This window comes from Phoca vitulina, unplaced genomic scaffold, assembly GCF_004348235.1.
Source record: "Phoca vitulina isolate PV1807 unplaced genomic scaffold, GSC_HSeal_1.0 scaffold2, whole genome shotgun sequence".
Lineage (NCBI taxonomy): Eukaryota > Metazoa > Chordata > Mammalia > Carnivora > Phocidae > Phoca > Phoca vitulina.
This window is the reverse complement of record NW_022589705.1, coordinates 65624983-65641565: the sequence shown is the minus strand read 5'-3', so window position 1 is coordinate 65641565 and position 16583 is coordinate 65624983. Positions and strand designations below refer to the sequence as shown.

Genomic DNA, 16583 nt, shown 5'->3' with positions numbered 1-16583 from the left:
GCTAGCAAGGGACTGTCTCCAAGCTCTGTCCCTATATCCCAGAAGCAATATTGAGGAAACAAGGTCAATTAAACAAATATTGAGAATTCTCACTAATGACTAATAATTTGGAAAGGCAGAATGAGCAGGTAAGAGGTAGAACTGAGAAGTCAAACAAAAAACCATTTCAAGAAATCCTTTAAAGAACCATCAGTAAAGACAGAATCACCATGGCTTGCCATCTAACAGAGCACAGTACTAGCCAAAGTCCACACTAGTGAGACACATTCTTAGCTGGGTTAAGTAAGCCCTGACACAAGATCAATAAGAGGATCTCAGAGAAAGCTCAGAGCCCAGGTCCCTAAGCAAATATCTAAGCCTTAGCAGATCTCTGTTCTTCCACCACCTTCATACCTCAGGCTAGAAAGGAGTGGCAAGAATATAACACAGTCCTCAAATTTTAGCTGGAAGTTACATTAAGGTAGAAAGGGTGTCAAGGAGAATTAGCTTTTGCATTATCAGAGTAAACTGGTTTGAAGAGAGTTGCCCATGTTATACATGAGCATTATATCAAGAAGTAACAATACAACTATTAAAATATATCCCAGGAAAAAGAAGAGAAAGAGACTGCAGAATTCATTCTGGAAGAAAACATTAGCCACAAACAGAAACAGACTTGCCATACATGCTTCACAGGATAAAATTACTTAAAAAGTTAGATCTGGGGCACCTGGCTGGCTCAGTTGGTAGAGCATGTGACTCTTGATCACAGGGTTATGAGTTCAAGCCCCACACTGGGCATGGAGCCTATTTAAAATAAAAATTAAAAAAAAATATATAGATCCTATTAAAAAAAAAAGAGCTCAAAGGCAGAATGAGATGCCTTGCTAAGGAAACAAAGTGAGAACCTGAAATGATAGTATTATAGACTTAATAAATTAGAAACAAGAAACACAATAGATATGATGAAAAATCAAACCACCAATTTGAGTAAAGACTTGAGAAAACAACTGTGAATACAGAACAAAAGAAAATATTTTAGGGGCGCCTGGGTGGCTCAGTTGTTAAGCGTCTGCCTTCGGCTCGGGTCATGATCCCAGGGTCCTGGATCGAGCCCACCTCGGGCTCCCTGCTCGGCGGGAAGCCTGCTTCTCCCTCTCCCACTCCCCCTGCTTGTGTTCCCTCTCTCGCTGTGTCTCTATCAAATAAATAAATAAAATCTTAAAAAAAAAAAAAGAAAATATTTTAATATTAAAAGATGATAAATATGAAGGACAATGAAGTTCCAATAAAATGATGAAGACTGTAGCTCCTGGGTGGCTCAGTCAGTTAAGCATCTGACTCTTGATTTCGGCTCAGGTCGATATCAGGGTCATGGGATCAAGCCCTGCGTCAAGCTCTGGGCTCATCGTGGAGTCTGCTTGTCCCTCTCCCTCTGCTCCTCCCCCTGCTCGTGTGTGCGCCCTCTCTCTATAAAGTAAATAAATAAAATCTTAAAAAAAAGGATGAGGACTACCAAATGAAACATTAGAAGTATTGAGAAATTTCATACAGGAAGATTTCCCCAAAATGAAGGAAAAACTGAACCTTTAAAAGGAAAGGGTATATAATTATACTCTAATGAAAAATGACTAACACAAATCAAGAATAAAAATAAATAGGGGCGCCTGGGTGGCTCAGTCAGTTAAGTGGCTGCCTTCGGCTCAGGTCATGATCCCAGGGTCCTGGGATCGAGCACTGCATCGGGCTCCCTGCTCTGCAGGAAGCCTGCTTCTCCCTCTCCCACTCTCTGCTTGTGTTCCCTCTCTCACTGTGTCTCTCTCTGTCAAATAAATAAATAAATAAATAAGTCTTTAAAAAAAAAAAAAAGGAATAAAAATAAATAAAATGCCATTATCATTTCCTACTAATTTGAGTGTCATATTTCAGAGAATATAGTTTTATAGTTGCTTCCTGAAATAATTGATCAGTTATCACTAATTAATAAAAACAATGAGAACTAAGGTTTTGAAACAATGAGCCTATTCTCATAGTTCAGAAGCACATCTGGGAGGACCTGAGTGGCTCAGTTAGTTAACCACCGACTCTTGGTTTCAACTCAGGTCATGATCTCAGGGTCATGAGATCGAGCCCCAAGTCAGGCTCTGTGCTCAGCTCGGAGTCTGCTTGGGATTCTTTCCCCTTTCCTTTTCCTCTCCCTCACCCTCTGCTCCTCCCCCCCTTCCCCCCATTCTCTCTCAAAATAAATAAAATCTTAAAAAAAAAAAAAAGTACACTGGGTGCTAGGGAGGTGGGTGGGGGGACAGGTTAAACAGGTGATGGGGATTAAGGAGTGCACTTGTTGTGATGAGCACTAGGTAATGTACAGAAGTGTGGAATCACTTTTTGTACACCTGAAATTAATATTACCCTGTATGTTAACTAACTGGAATTTAAATAAAAACTTTTTTTAAAAGTATATCTGGGTGCTAATCTTCTATGAGTTGATGCTAATAAATCTTTTGGAAAAAAAAGAATAACAAAATAATTCTTTAGGCATCTAAGCAGAAAAGGCAAATCATTAAAAAAAAAAAAAAAGGACCATGTCATAAACTTTGATTGGGGGCAGGGAGAAACACCATCATAACTTAAGAATATTATGCCCTGGGGGGCGGGGGAGGGGAGGTCTGGGTAGCTCAGTTGGTTAAGCGTCCCACTCTTGATTTTGGCTCAGGTCATGCTCTCATGGGTCATGAGATCAAGCCCTGTATTGGGCTCCACGCTCAGCAGGGAGTCTGCTTGAGATTCTCTCTCTCCTCTCCCTCTGCCCCTCCCCCCTACTTGAGCACGTGCATGTGTATGCGCTCTCTCTCTCAATAAATAAATAAATCTCAATTTAAAAAAAGATAATAAAATGCCCAGGGCACCTAGGTGGCTCAGTCAGTTAAGTAACCGACTCTTGATTTCACCTCAGGTCATGATTTCAGGCTCAGGAGATCAAGCTCCCAGTCAGGGGCATGAGATTCACCTTTTCTCTTTCTTGGGTCTTCTCTTTATATGCACAGGTGTCCAGCACCTAGCTGGCCAAAGTGAGGGTTGATGGTTTTCACCAAGCAGCTGTATATCTCTGTTAGAAGCGTCAGAGAGATTCCATTTGTGATGATTTAAAGCTGAGACTTCTAGGACACTTCTGCTGAAATAGCACTTATAGGTAATGCCCACATTCATTTTTCTTAATGCCCATGGAAGGGTGGGGGCAGGGGGTGGGGCTGGAGGTGGGGGTTAAGGAGTATAGGGTTAAGCTGTAGAATGGGAGAAATCTGGGTTCAAGTCCAGGCTTTACACTTACTAAATATGTGATAGGGACAAACTACCTAATCTGTCTGCTTCAGTTTCCTCATCTGTAAAATAGAAATGACTAATAGTAAAACCTACTTTCTATACTGTGAGAACTAGGGGGTGAGTGGGTGGCTCAGTCAGTTAAGCCTCGGACTCCTGATTTCAGCTTAGGTCATGATTTCATGGGTTGTGAGATAGAGCCCTGTGTTAGGCTCCTCCATCGGCAGGGAGTCTGTGATTCTCTCTCTCTCTCCCTCTGCTCCTCCTCCTGCTCACAGGCACACACATGTGCTCATTCTCTCTCTCTCAAGTAAATAAATAAAACCTTAAAAAAAAAAAAAAGACTATTATGCCCATCCATGGGGTGCCTGGCTGGCTCATTCGATAGAGCATGCAACTCTTGATCTCAGAATTGTAAGTCCGAGCCTCCTGTTGAGTGTAGAGATTACTTTTTTTTTTTTAAGATTTTACTATTTATTTATTTGACAGAGAGAGAGAGCACGAGCAGGGGGAGCGGTAGAGGGAGAGGGAGAAGCAGGCTCCCCACTGAGCAGGGAACCCAATGCAGGGCTGGAGCCCAATGCAGGGCTCTATCCCAGGACCTGAGCTGAAGGCAGACACTTAACTGACTGAGCCACCCAAATTTTAAAAATCTTAAAAAAAAAAAAAAAGATTATTATGCCAATCCAAATTGCTGTTAACTTAAAAAAGCAACAGGCAGAAATTCTCAAATATGAAAAGAATTCAGGAAATAGAGTAATCACGAACTTTTCTTGAAAAAAGTACTTGGTGATGAAATCCAGCCAACCAGAGGCGCCTGGGTGGCTCAGTCGTTAAGCGTCTGCCTTCAGCTCAGGTCATGATCCCAGGGTCCTGGGATTGAGCCCCGCATCGGGCTCCCTGCTCTGCAGGAAGCCTGCTTCTCCCTCTCCCAATCCCCCTGCTTGTGTTCCCTCTCTCGCTGTATCTCTCTCTGTCAAATAAATAAATAAAAATATTAAAAAAAAAAAAGAAATAAAGAAATCCAGCCAACCAAAAGACAAATCAAAAAAGAAAATTTGGGAATAAAAAGACTGAAAAAGGGGGTGCCTGGGTGGCTCAGTCGTTAAGCGTCTGCCTTCGGCTCGGGTCATGATCCCAGGGTCCTGGGATCGAGCCCCGCATGAGGCTCCCTGCTCCGTGGGAAGCCTGCTTCTCCCTCTCCCACTTGCCCTGCTTGTGTTCCTGCTCTCACTATCTCTCTGTCAAATAAATAAATAAAATCTTAAAAAAAAAAAAAAAGACTGAAAAACTGGTAGACAACATTAAATTCATTTAAATACAGAACAAAAGCACAGAGCTAGGGAAATCATGATTGAAAAAAAAATCTATATAAAGGTGTAAACCTTGGGTGGTGGCATAGGAAGAAAAATAATAATGCTAATTACCTTATTTTTCTTAGTGGGTCTATACTGTTTAAAATTGAAACACAAAACAATGTATGTTAAAAATATTGAAATTAAAAATTAAAAAATAATAAATAAAAATAAAATTGAAACACAAATGAAACTTTTATTTCATCTTTTAATGATTTTCATCTTTTGTCCTTAACTCGATAAGAACTTTTTAGAATGAGTGTTTCTTGAGATAAACATTCATTGAAAATAGTTATTACTTCAATTTCTTAACTTTTAATGAGATTTAAGTATGCTTTTTGTATTATAAATAGTATGTACTGAATGATTCTTACATTATTTTCTGTTTATTCATCCAACCATACATCCACCATCATCCATCATCCTATACAGAGATATCTAGAATGATGTTTACTAAATGTTAATTATAACTGGTTATTTCTGGGTGGTGGACTTTGGGGGAATTTGTTGTTTTATTATACTTTATTACCTAAACATTTATAAGAGGATGTACCATTTTTAAAAAGTAGTCATTCTCTAAAATGGCAAGAAATAGATGTGTTATCATATAGCTAGTACTATTAAATTTCCTGAATTATTCCAGTGGTAAATACAAAAAAATATACTGGGGGGAAGTCTACATATTTCATATAACATAATTTAACTATTTCTATTAAGTCTTTTGCTCTCTCTCTCTCTAAATTTTGTGGTAGTCTCATTATTTTTCTACATAAACTGCCCACCTTTTCTCTAATATGATCAAAAAGAAACTTTCAAAGTTGAAATATATTAAAATCTTTTAAAAAAAATCCTCCATTTACTTCTCCCTGACTCCTTGCAGTTTTACTCCAGTGAAATACCTTTAGCTGACAATTATTGGGCATGCTAATAAGCAGTACAAGGTTTGAATATTATAACACTAAAAAGCTGTAGGAAAACATGCCCCAATTCTAGGTAACTTTCTCTTGCTCTTAGCAAAGGAACTTTCCTGCAGCACTCTGTATCTACAGAACTTGGGAAAAGACAACTCAACCATGAAAGCTTTTGTCCCACTCCTAAATTTTCATATGATTCAAGCAAAAATGTGTCTGGATAATTTCTCTCTTCTTCTTTTAGCATTTAAATACAATCGGTCTTCATTATTTGTGGATTCCTTTACTTATGAAAACATCTACTCATTAAAATGCACTTGTAACCCATATTAACACTCATGGTGCTTTCCTAGTCATTCACAGACATGCTGCAGAGTGGAAAAAAATCTGAATCACCTGAATGCATGTTTCCAGGTGGGAACTGAACAAGGTGACGCTCTGCCTTGTGTTTCAGCTCTCATATTATAAACAAGTGTCCTTTTCATTGTCTATTTAGTGCCATGTTTTTCACATTTTTGGGCTTTTTGTTGGTGATTTCATTGTTAAAAATGACTCCAAGCATACTGTTGAAGTGCTGTCTAGTGTTCCTGATTGTAAGAAGCCTGTAATGTGCCTTATGGAATAAATACATGTATTAGGTTTCATTTAGGCATGGGTTATAGGGCTGTTGGCCATGAGTTCAAAGTTAATAAATCAAGTATATATATTAAATAAGATGTTTTTGATAGAAACACACATAAAACAAGGTTATGTATTGATCAGGTGGCAAAAATACTGTGACCTAGGTAAGAACTTACCCAGTATTTCCCCTAGGAACAATGTCTCAGTATTTGCCAATTCAGTGTTTGTGGCAACTTTATAGAACATAACTATTGTGAATAATAAGAATTGATTGAGTAATGTATATGCATTAATAAAAAGACATCACTCAGAAAAACCTATCAAATTCTGTTAATATTGTTAAGAGTAGAAAAAAACCTAAAAATCCACATTAAATATAATTCTTTCACAGAATTACACCTTTAATGCTAATAGTGTATTTAATTGATAAGATCATTTGTAACTCAGTCACATCCTAAAGTTTCAGTGCATGACAAGAGTAAGAGCTTCAAATCTTGAAACCAGGTCTAAGGTAGTTTATAAAAATAAATTTAAATATGGGGCGCCTGGCTGGCTCAGTCAGTGGGGCATGCGACTCTTGAACTTGGGGTTGTGGGTTCAAGCCCCACATTGGGTGTAGAGTGCTTAAAAATAAAATATTAATATATCAATTAATAATAATTAATATATTTATATATGTATGTATCATCATTTTTCTAATATAAAAATTAATACTATTTTATACTACAATGAAAAGTATTTTCAGTTTAGTACCTAAAGATGATTCAAAGGCTATTTAGAAGCTATGATATTATATTAATATAAAGTTAATTTTATAATGAGAAGACTTACAGGATTTATTGAGTTTGGGTTTTGTTTTTAGCATATGCATTTTCCTCAAGTGTCAGGTTTTGCTCAATTTTTTAGGGGAGCAAGAGGAAATCTTACACTGAAATAATCAGTACTACCAAAAACAGCAGTGGTATTTTAGCTCTGTCAGTAATTTTATCTATAACTCTAATCTCCCTTAGTATTTAATCTCAAGAAAGGTATGTAAGAATTTGATCAAAATAATGGGTAGAAATACTGAAATACTACTATCTGCAAAACACAAAAGTTGTATCTTGCATATATTAATCATTCAATAAATGTCTGCTGTTGAACTGAAAAATGAAAACATTATCACATTTCAAACAGAGAATAAGCCACTGGATATTCACTCATTTGATATGCAAAAAAATTACCTTCTATATACTTTAAAAGCCTCTGAGGAGGTAATAAAGGGAATCGAATTGGTTCTAGCACTTCTACCACATGCTTTCTTCTTTTTCCCAGGTCCTTCAGAATCCATTGCATTGCAGCTAAGAAGACCTGATATTCATCCTCAATACTGAGCTCTTCACTTCGCAAAATTTTGATTAGTTGATCTTTTGTAAGCGCCAGGAACTCTTCCCCACTGTGAACCTCCAAGAAATGGACATGAATGTAGTTTTCTGTGAATTCCAAAAGATCATGGCAGGCAATTTGCTCAGAGAACTGAAAGAGCCCAATGCAGTTCAAAGGATCAATTTGTCCTTTCAGAAATTCACAGCATAGATTAACAACTTCAGTCAACTGTAGCATGTCTGCTGCAACAATCAGCTCCTGGACATTATTCACACCTATGTTCACTATACCTAGGGAATTAGGGAGACAAAATAACCAACAAAATAAAAACAAACATTTGACTTATATTAAGAAAGCATTATATTTAAATCTACTGATAGCTTAGTATTTGCTGAGTAGATAGATGCTAAGTAAAAAGGCAACAAAGGATTTGTATAAAGAGTGCAAAACTTAAATGATGATACTTAACATTTATGGAACACTTACAATGGACAGAAACATTGTTTTATCCATTCACTTAACTGTCACTACAACCCCATAGAGTATGTGTTATTATTTTTTCTTTTTCTACCAATTTAACAGAAATAGAAAGTTTATTTATTTTATTATATATTAAAAAAATGTTTTTTAAGTAGGCTCCACACCCAGCATGGAGCCCAATGTGGGGCTTGAACTCAGGACCCTGAGAACAAGACCTGAGCTGAAATCAAGAGACAGATGCTTAACCAACTGAGCCACCCAAGTGCCCTGAAGAATCAGAAAGTTTAAATAACTTATCTTCAAGTCACATGGTCAAGTGACTGAGGGTAGGGACTGACATCAAAGTCCATGCTTTTAACATTTTAACATAAGGCTATATGCATCTAACATTTACTGAGGCACTGGGGTAAGACAGGGTCCCCATCTTCAATTATGATAAAGTACCATACAAACATTAATTTTTAATACTAGGTATAAGCAAGTGTCTATAACATATGAGAAGTTATTAAATAACATTTAAGTAACTATGTACACCACTTTCTTTCTAGATGACTTCACTTCCATATATTTACATATATGACTTTGGGAGAACACCAACTAGTCAAATATATTTAGAAGGGAAGAAAAACAATGTAATTCTCCTACCTGATAAGGACAAACTCTCCATTCAATCTTATACTTCCCTTTATCCCTTTTATGATATTCACCCCGCTAAACTATTTGTCTAAAATTTGTATTCCCAATAAGATTTATAAAGTCTGTTGGGGGAAGCCTTCCCCTTCTGTATTCTCAATGCCTAGCGCCCACTAGGCACTCAAAAAATTTGTTTTAAATAAATTAATGGCCAAAGTGATTATTGTGAGAGGAAGAATATCGCTTGCTGAATGCAAACACGGGTTCCCGAAAGTAAGAAATGGAATCCACCATGGCAGTAAATGGTAGGCTGCAGAGAAAACTGAGATAAGACTTAGTTGAATGGAAAAAAAAAAAAAGACTTAATTGAATGAAATGAGAATTCACAACAAATTTGGACAAGATCATGGGTTGTAATCTATGAAGACTGAATGCCTGCTACTGGATAAAGCCAAGAGTTACTTGAGAGCAATAAAAAGAATGTCCTATAACTATATAAGGCTTTATAGATTACAAAAAGCACTTTTACATTTATGAAAATTTATCTCATTTAATTTTCACATGAATTATGAAATGTTATCCCCACTTTACAACTAAGGAATATGAGGCTCTCACAAGTTCATTTCAAATTTTTAAGTACCTAAACTGCACTACTTATAAAGCTCTGAGAAGGCAGAGGCCCTGTCTATCTTGTTTACTGCTATATCCCTAGTGCTTAGCTCACAAAAAGTATTCATATGGGATACCTTGCTGGCTCAGTCAGTACAGCATGTGACTCTTGACCTGGGGGTTCTGAGTTCAAGCCCCATATGGGGCGTAGAGCTTATTTAAAAAAAAATAAGGGGCACCTGGGTGGCTCAGTTGGTTGAGCGTCTGCCTTCAGCTCTGGTCATGATCCCAGAGTCCTGGGATCGAGCCGCAAGTCGGGCTCCCTGCTCAGCGGGGAGTCTGCTTCTCCCTCTCCTTCTGTCCTGCTTGTGCTCTCTCTCTCTCTCAAATAAATAAATAAAATCTTTAAAAAAAAAAAAGAACCTTGATTTTGTTGTGGGTAGTAATTGTGCCCTGCTAAAAATTATATTTCTTAGCCTCATTTACAGATAGGGATGAACTTTTTACTGTTTGGTCCATGGGATATAGACAGCAGTTACTGGGTACGGCTACCAGAAAAGCCTAAAAAGAGCACAGTCTCAGCTAGCAGGCCCTTTTGCCTTTTTCCCTTCCTCCTTCCACTGTCTGGAATTCAGCAATCATGAGATTAGACGCTACAAGCTATTGATGGTAGAGCAAAATGTTGGGAGAATATTAGGACACTAAGGACATCATGAAGCCACCATACCATCCCTGGAATGCCTATTATGAATTCACTTCTGTGGAAAAAGAAACTATCTTGTTAAGCCACTTGATATCTTTTACCCGTAGCCAAATTCTCTTCTTAATTGTTATACCAATTATAGCTTTAAATGTCAATATTCTAGAATGTTATTTCTCCCAGATATGTTCACTAGCTTTTATTTCTCTGGGTTTTACCACTTTTTATTTATTTGATGGAAGTGCTAATCACCAATATAGTGATAGTACCAGGAATATCTTTCACTAAGTATCTCTTGCTGCTACCCTTAGACAAGAGGCAGAATAAACACCTTGTAGCATTTCTTCTGTTTTTGCATAGTTCAACACTAATTCCATTGGATTAATCTGTGTTAATTTACACTTTGCAAATAAGAGAAGCAGGACATTTATGAAGCTGTTTTCAGCTCACACAAGTCATTTGGAAAAGGTTAAAAAAAAAAATCCCTCAATGCTAATTTGTACATTAGCCAATAGACAGGGCTGCATTGCTTTCGGTAAATAAAACATAGTCATTTTTACAATCTCCAAATTAAGAGTTATTTTCTGATATTTTCCAAAACATAATAAGAAACAACACAAAGAAATCTCCTTTTGTCATTTTTGAGGTTTAAATACCATGCACTAAATAAATAATACTTTTATCAGGTCACATAATTATCTCCCACCAGGGGCGCCTGGGTAGCTCAGTCGTTAAGCGTCTGCCTTCGGCTCAGGTCCTGATCCCGGGGTCCTGGGATCCAGCCCCACATTGGGCTCCCTGCTTGGTGGGAGGCCTGTTTCTCCCTCTCCCGCGCCCCCTGCTTGTGTTTCTGCTCTATCTCTCTCTGTCAAATAAATAAATAAAATCTTTAAAAAAAAAATTATCTCCCACTAAGTAGTCCTTTAAGGAGAGTATGATGACCATAGTCTTTGTTTTCAAACATTTTTTCTGATTATATTGTATTTGCTCACAGAAAAAAACTTCAAGGCAGAAAAGTATAAAAATGAAAATCACGCATTTTCCCACAGACACTGTACTAACACTTTAGTGTCTTTCAAATCTTATTTCTTTTTTTTTTTTTTTTAAAGATTTTATTTATTTATTTGAGAGAGAATGAGAGACAGAGAGCATGAGAGGGAGGAGGGTCAGAGGGAGAAGCAGACTCCCTGCCGAGCAGGGAGCCCGATGCGGGACTCGATCCCCGGACTCCAGGATCATGACCTGAGCCGAAGGCAGTTGCTCAACCAACTGAGCCACCCAGGCGCCCCAAATCTTATTTCTATGTATATTTGTTACATATCATATAAAACTTATACTTCATGGTTTTTTGTGTGTGTTTTCTAATGTTATCAAAACTCTTTAAAAACATTTTTTTTTAAAGATTTTTTATTTATTTATTTGACAGAGAGATAGAAAGAAGCACAGGTAGGCAGAGAGGCAGGCAGAAGGAGAGGGAGAAGCAGGCTCCCCGCTGAGCAGGGAGCCCGATGCGGGACTGGATCCCAGGACCCTGGGATCATGACCTGAGCCGAAGGCAGCCGCTTAACTGACTGAGCCACCCAGGCACCCTTTAAAAACATTTTAAAAATAAAAGTTTTAATTAAAATACATGCTGATTATAAATATTTTGAGGGGAAAAAGAAAAAGAGGAAAAAATAAAGATCTTCCATATTCCACCATCCAGAGATAAACATTTATCAACATCTGGTCTTTTTCCTGTGCACAAATAAAATGATTTTTTTTCTTTACAAAACTGAGTACTTATATCCAAAATTTTTTCCATTTAATATATTCTAAACACTCTTCCACAGTATATATTTAAATAATTTGAGAGATCTAAAAATATATTCCATGATACATACATGTGCCATAATTTATTTAACCATATAACCTACTGAGTAGTAGTTAGATTGTATTCAATTATGTACTGTTATAAATAATGTTACAATAAACATCCTGGTACATAAATATTTGCCTGCATCACTAATTAATTCCTTATGATTCCTAGAAAAGGAATACTGGGTCAAAAGATATGAACTTTTCAGTCATAATAACATATTGTCAAATTACTTTCCATAGAAGTTGTATCAATTTATATTCCCGTTGCAATGCATGAGTGATTACATCATTCGTCACTCAAAGCTATAGGCTCACTTAACATACCTGTATAAATGAAATCTAGAAGTATTTGAAAGATTCCAGCTTCAATTCCTAGAATCTGTACAACATCTTTTGAGGACTCTCTCATTCCTCCAGTGAACAAAGCTGCAAAGTAAGGACTACTGGCAGCCAAAACCAGCCGATGAACTTTAAAAGTTTCCTTCCCGACTTGCAGCTGTACATCACAGAAATGCTCTCCATTCCTCATTTTATTGATCTGGGCCAAGATGAGTTGGGCATGTTTATCTGATGAAAATGGACTATCACCAGCCTTGGGACTGTCCTCATTAGCCATGATGACAGATTAATTAAAAGGACTACTGCCCATAATCTGGTCCTACCCTGAAAAACAAAACAGAAGGAGACCAGAAAACATATTTTTGTGTTTAACACATCTTCTATTCACACACATATCAAACATTCCCTATCCTCAAGAAGCTTACAATCTACTTAGGGACATAAAACACACACAAAACAAATAAGGACTAAACCTGTGTGGTACTATTCCTAATAGGGTTTCAGGGAAGGGAATAAGTAGTGGGGCCTAAAATAATTGGAAGATGCTTCACGGTAGAAATGCGACCTGAACTGGATGTTGCAAGATAAAGATTAACATATGAGGAGAGGGCATAAGCCCTTCTAGGTGAAATAAAGAAAATATCTAGAAAAGGCACAAAGGCAGAAGTTTGTTGTTGTTTTTTTTAAAGATTTTATTGATTTATTTGAGAGAGAGAGAGAGAGCACATGAGAGGGGGGAGGGTCAGAGGGAGAAGCAGACTCCCTGCTGAGCAGGGAGCCTGATGTGGGACTCGATCCTGGGACTCCAGGATCATGACCTGAGCCGAAGGCAGTTGCTTAACCAACTGAGCCACCCAGACACCCAGAAGTTTTTGTATACTGTAGTAAGGAAGCACACACTCTAGGCAGAATGAATTTTCAAAAACCAACTGTGATCAGGCCAACTGTCTGCTTACAATCCTTCAATTTGCACACTTCTCTTGGCACACAAAGCCCTTCAAATCTCACCTCTGTCTACCTGTCCAGTCCTATCTCCCATACTCTTCTTTGAACTTAATACTCCAACAAAACCTTAACAATTTGCAGTTCTCTAAAAGTGTCTCTTTCAAGACATCCTTCCCCACCTTTTCCTTTTGGGTCTTTGTTATAATTTAAGACTCTGTTCAAACATAATTTCCTACAGAACCTTCCCTGTTCCTCTCTCCTCTGGATTTGCTGCTCATCCTAAACTTGCCTATTTTACAGTGTATATCACACTCTACCTTGTCAGACACTCTACCACCCTACTTCCTACAGACATATAATTCTCTGAAAGCTTCCTGAAAGACAGTCTCTTAAGGGCAAGGACTATCTTTCATAGTAGTAGCACCAGTACCTAACATATATTAAGTTTTCAAATATCTGTGAAATGAAAGTGTACAATGAGAAATAACAATACCTTAGGTTGTTTTTGTCTAACTATGATAGCTTTTCCACATATTCTGCCAAATGTAATCCTCACAATAATTAAGAGGCTGGAAGAAAAGGTATTGTTATTTGAAATGAGAGAAAAGGAAACTGAAGCTCAAAGTTTCCCAAGGACACAGTGTTAGTATAACGACAGTCTCAGTATTTGAATCCAAGTCTTATTACTCTAAATCGTGGGCTTTCCCCACCATATCACATGCATAGGATTTATTAGGCCAGGTTATAGAGAAAAGGCTTTGAAACCCAAGCACAGAAATTTAGCCACCATAGACTCAAGAGTAAACATGACAACAGTCATGTTTCAGAACTCTTATATGAACCTTCCAGGGAATGAGCTGAGAGGTAGCAAAGTCCTTGAAAACAGCCTTACAGCTCCAACAATGAGAATCTAAGGAATAAATCCAACTTACTTTTTAAATAAAGAAACCATGAGATCCAGTAATATAATACATTTGGAGATGAAGCACAAGGGAAATCCAAGATGACTACGGTTTTGTAATCCAGGCATCAAAGGGAAGTAGTAGTAAGACTGACAGAAAGGTGTGGGCTGATGTTAGAAAAAAGTGGTTAAGTTTACAGCATTCAGTCAAACTTATCAAAGTAAAACTAAGCTGATTATCATGATTATCTAGGAATTGGGAAATCTGATTGAGAAGTTCCAAAGCAGCTGCTAAAACTTCCAATGAGCATTTACAGAATGTCAACATATTACATTTAATCGGCATATAAAAGCAAACAGTGCATTTGTCTCTACATTGAAATTTGACCTGCAGAATATTATTAAACATGACATGGCTGTTAGGCTTTTTTTCTGTTTTAGATTTCTTCCTGTCAGCAAATTTTGAACCCTAGGGGCTTGATTACAAGGTACCTCCTCTGCCCCCAACTTCGAGGCATCAAGCACAGCCACTGAGCTAAAATGCTGCCTCCTGCTACTAAATAGTTGACTGAATATCCACCCACTGGGGTAGCAGACAGCAGAAATCCTAACGTGTTACCATGCTTCTTAGTAATTGCTGATACTATCCCACTGCCAGTGAAGAACTTCATTCCAAAAGGTGGCACATGTGTGACCATATTTCCAAAAGGAAAGAGCATAACTCCGGGACACTGCATATGGATGCGAGGAAGAGACCCAAGCTTGGAAAGGAAATTAGGAAACGGTGGAGATGCCCAGAAGAAGTGAAGACCTATGTTTGGTGGCCTTGACTTTACTGCAGAGAGCATCGAGAAGCTGCTTCAGCAAAGGGTGGCAGAAAAAGCAAGCGTCAAAAAACCGAGGCTCTTTGTGCTTGAGTGGGGGATCTGGAGAGTTACCCCTAAGCTGCTGCGACACTACAAGAGGATAAACATTCGGCGCTACCTAAATGGCGGAGAAGGCATCTCACACTTGTCTGGGGCTAGCTGACAGGTTGGGGGCTCGGCCTTCGCATTCCCCGGTGGGGGCGGGGAAAGGAGAGGCAGGAGCGGACCCGACGAGGCCAAGCGAAAGGTGAGGGCGAAAACACTTTGACTATCAGAGGCACGCCTGAGCGGCCCGAGGAACCGTTTCCAGGGGCTCCTCTCCTCTCCTCAGGGGTCCCAAGAGCCGTAAGAGCGAAGAGGTCATTCCCAACCCCGTCATAGTCGCACCCGGACGCACGCCCTTCTTACCCGCCGCTTCCCCTTCCCGCCGGCGCCCGCTCAGGCCCTGCGCGCGCAGTCACGACCAGCGCCGGCGCCGAGGGGGCGGGGGAAACCCCGCTGGGCGGACGAGGCGGAGGTGACGGCACAGCGGCCGGCGGAGGGCTGGAGGCGAGGCCAGGCCTGCTGAGGAGCGCCTCTCGCGCGCCGCCGGCCCCGGTCGGGTCTGCGCGTGCGCAGTGTTTTTCCGCTCGCGGGTAGCGGCGGCTCCCTGAGCCTAGCGGCTGTGGCCCGGGGCTGGTGTTGGATTCCCCGCCGGCCAACTGCACAGCGGCACGTCCAAGCTCTTGCCTGTTGGGGCTGGCCGGCTCGACCGTTCCACTGCACCTACGTTCTCTCCATTCCTGTGGCGTCCCCGATAGCCAGCGAACCTCAGTATTAAGGAAAGACAGAGACAAACCCCAGCGCTGCGCTTCTCTGTCTTTTTTTTTTTAAACTTGAGATGTAATTGAGATGTAATTGACGTATAACTTTAGCTTCATGGGTAACAACATGATTTTTATTTATTTGACAGAGAGAGACACAGCGAGAGAGGGAACACAGGCAGGGAGAGTGGGAGAGGGAGAAGCAGGCTTCCCGCGGAGCAGGGAGCCCAATGCGGAGCTTGATGCGGGGCTCGATCCCAGGATCCTGGGATCATGACCTGAGCGGAAGGCAGACGCTTAACGACTGAGCCACCCAGGCGCCCCACGATTCGATTATTTCTATCTTCTCTTTATTCTTTACCATTCACTCAAGTCGTTTTTTCTTTTTAAAGATTTTATTTATTTGACAGAGACACAGCGAGAGAGGAAACACAAGCAGGGGGAGTGGGAGAGGTAGGAGCAGGCTTCCCGCTGAGCCGGGAGCCCGATGCGGGGCTCGATCCCAGGAGCCTGGGATCATGACCTGAGCTGAAGCAGACGCTTAACGACTGAGCCACCCAGGCTCCCCTCAAATCATTTTCTAAGTTTGCCTAAGCCTGGCATTTGGATGGATGCCTGCTTTTGAGGGAAGGGAGAACTCCAAATGTCTAGTTCTTTCCACTGTTGAACCTCATAATATGTCACATCCGTGGCTTTCAAATATTTTGATCCCAGCCAACAGTGAACAAAAACATTCTACCTCAAACCCAATAATGTCACATAGGTATATACAGATATATATATCTGAAACAAAAATTTCACAGAACTATATACTTACTGCCAACAATGCACTAAATTTCTATTTCTTCTTTTCGATTCATTACCAAAAAGTGCTAACAGGGACCCCTTGTCAGAAAAA

General features: G+C 39.5%; 1 protein-coding gene across 3 annotated transcripts in view; it reads right to left on the bottom strand.

Annotated features, from left to right (window-relative positions):
- IPP (intracisternal A particle-promoted polypeptide) overlaps window positions 1-15473 on the bottom strand; it is a 40740-nt gene extending 25267 nt beyond the window's left edge. For all 3 annotated transcript variants that reach the window (XM_032430045.1, XM_032430026.1, XM_032430035.1), the window contains exons 1-3: window positions 15291-15473; window positions 12156-12494; window positions 7408-7839 (exon numbers count right to left, since the gene is read on the bottom strand). In XM_032430045.1, coding sequence (XP_032285936.1) covers window positions 7408-7839; window positions 12156-12447 — 724 coding nt within the window. In that variant the 5' untranslated portion in view covers window positions 12448-12494; window positions 15291-15473. The remainder of the gene's footprint in view (window positions 1-7407; window positions 7840-12155; window positions 12495-15290) is intronic.
- Window positions 15474-16583: the final 1110 nt, after the last annotated feature.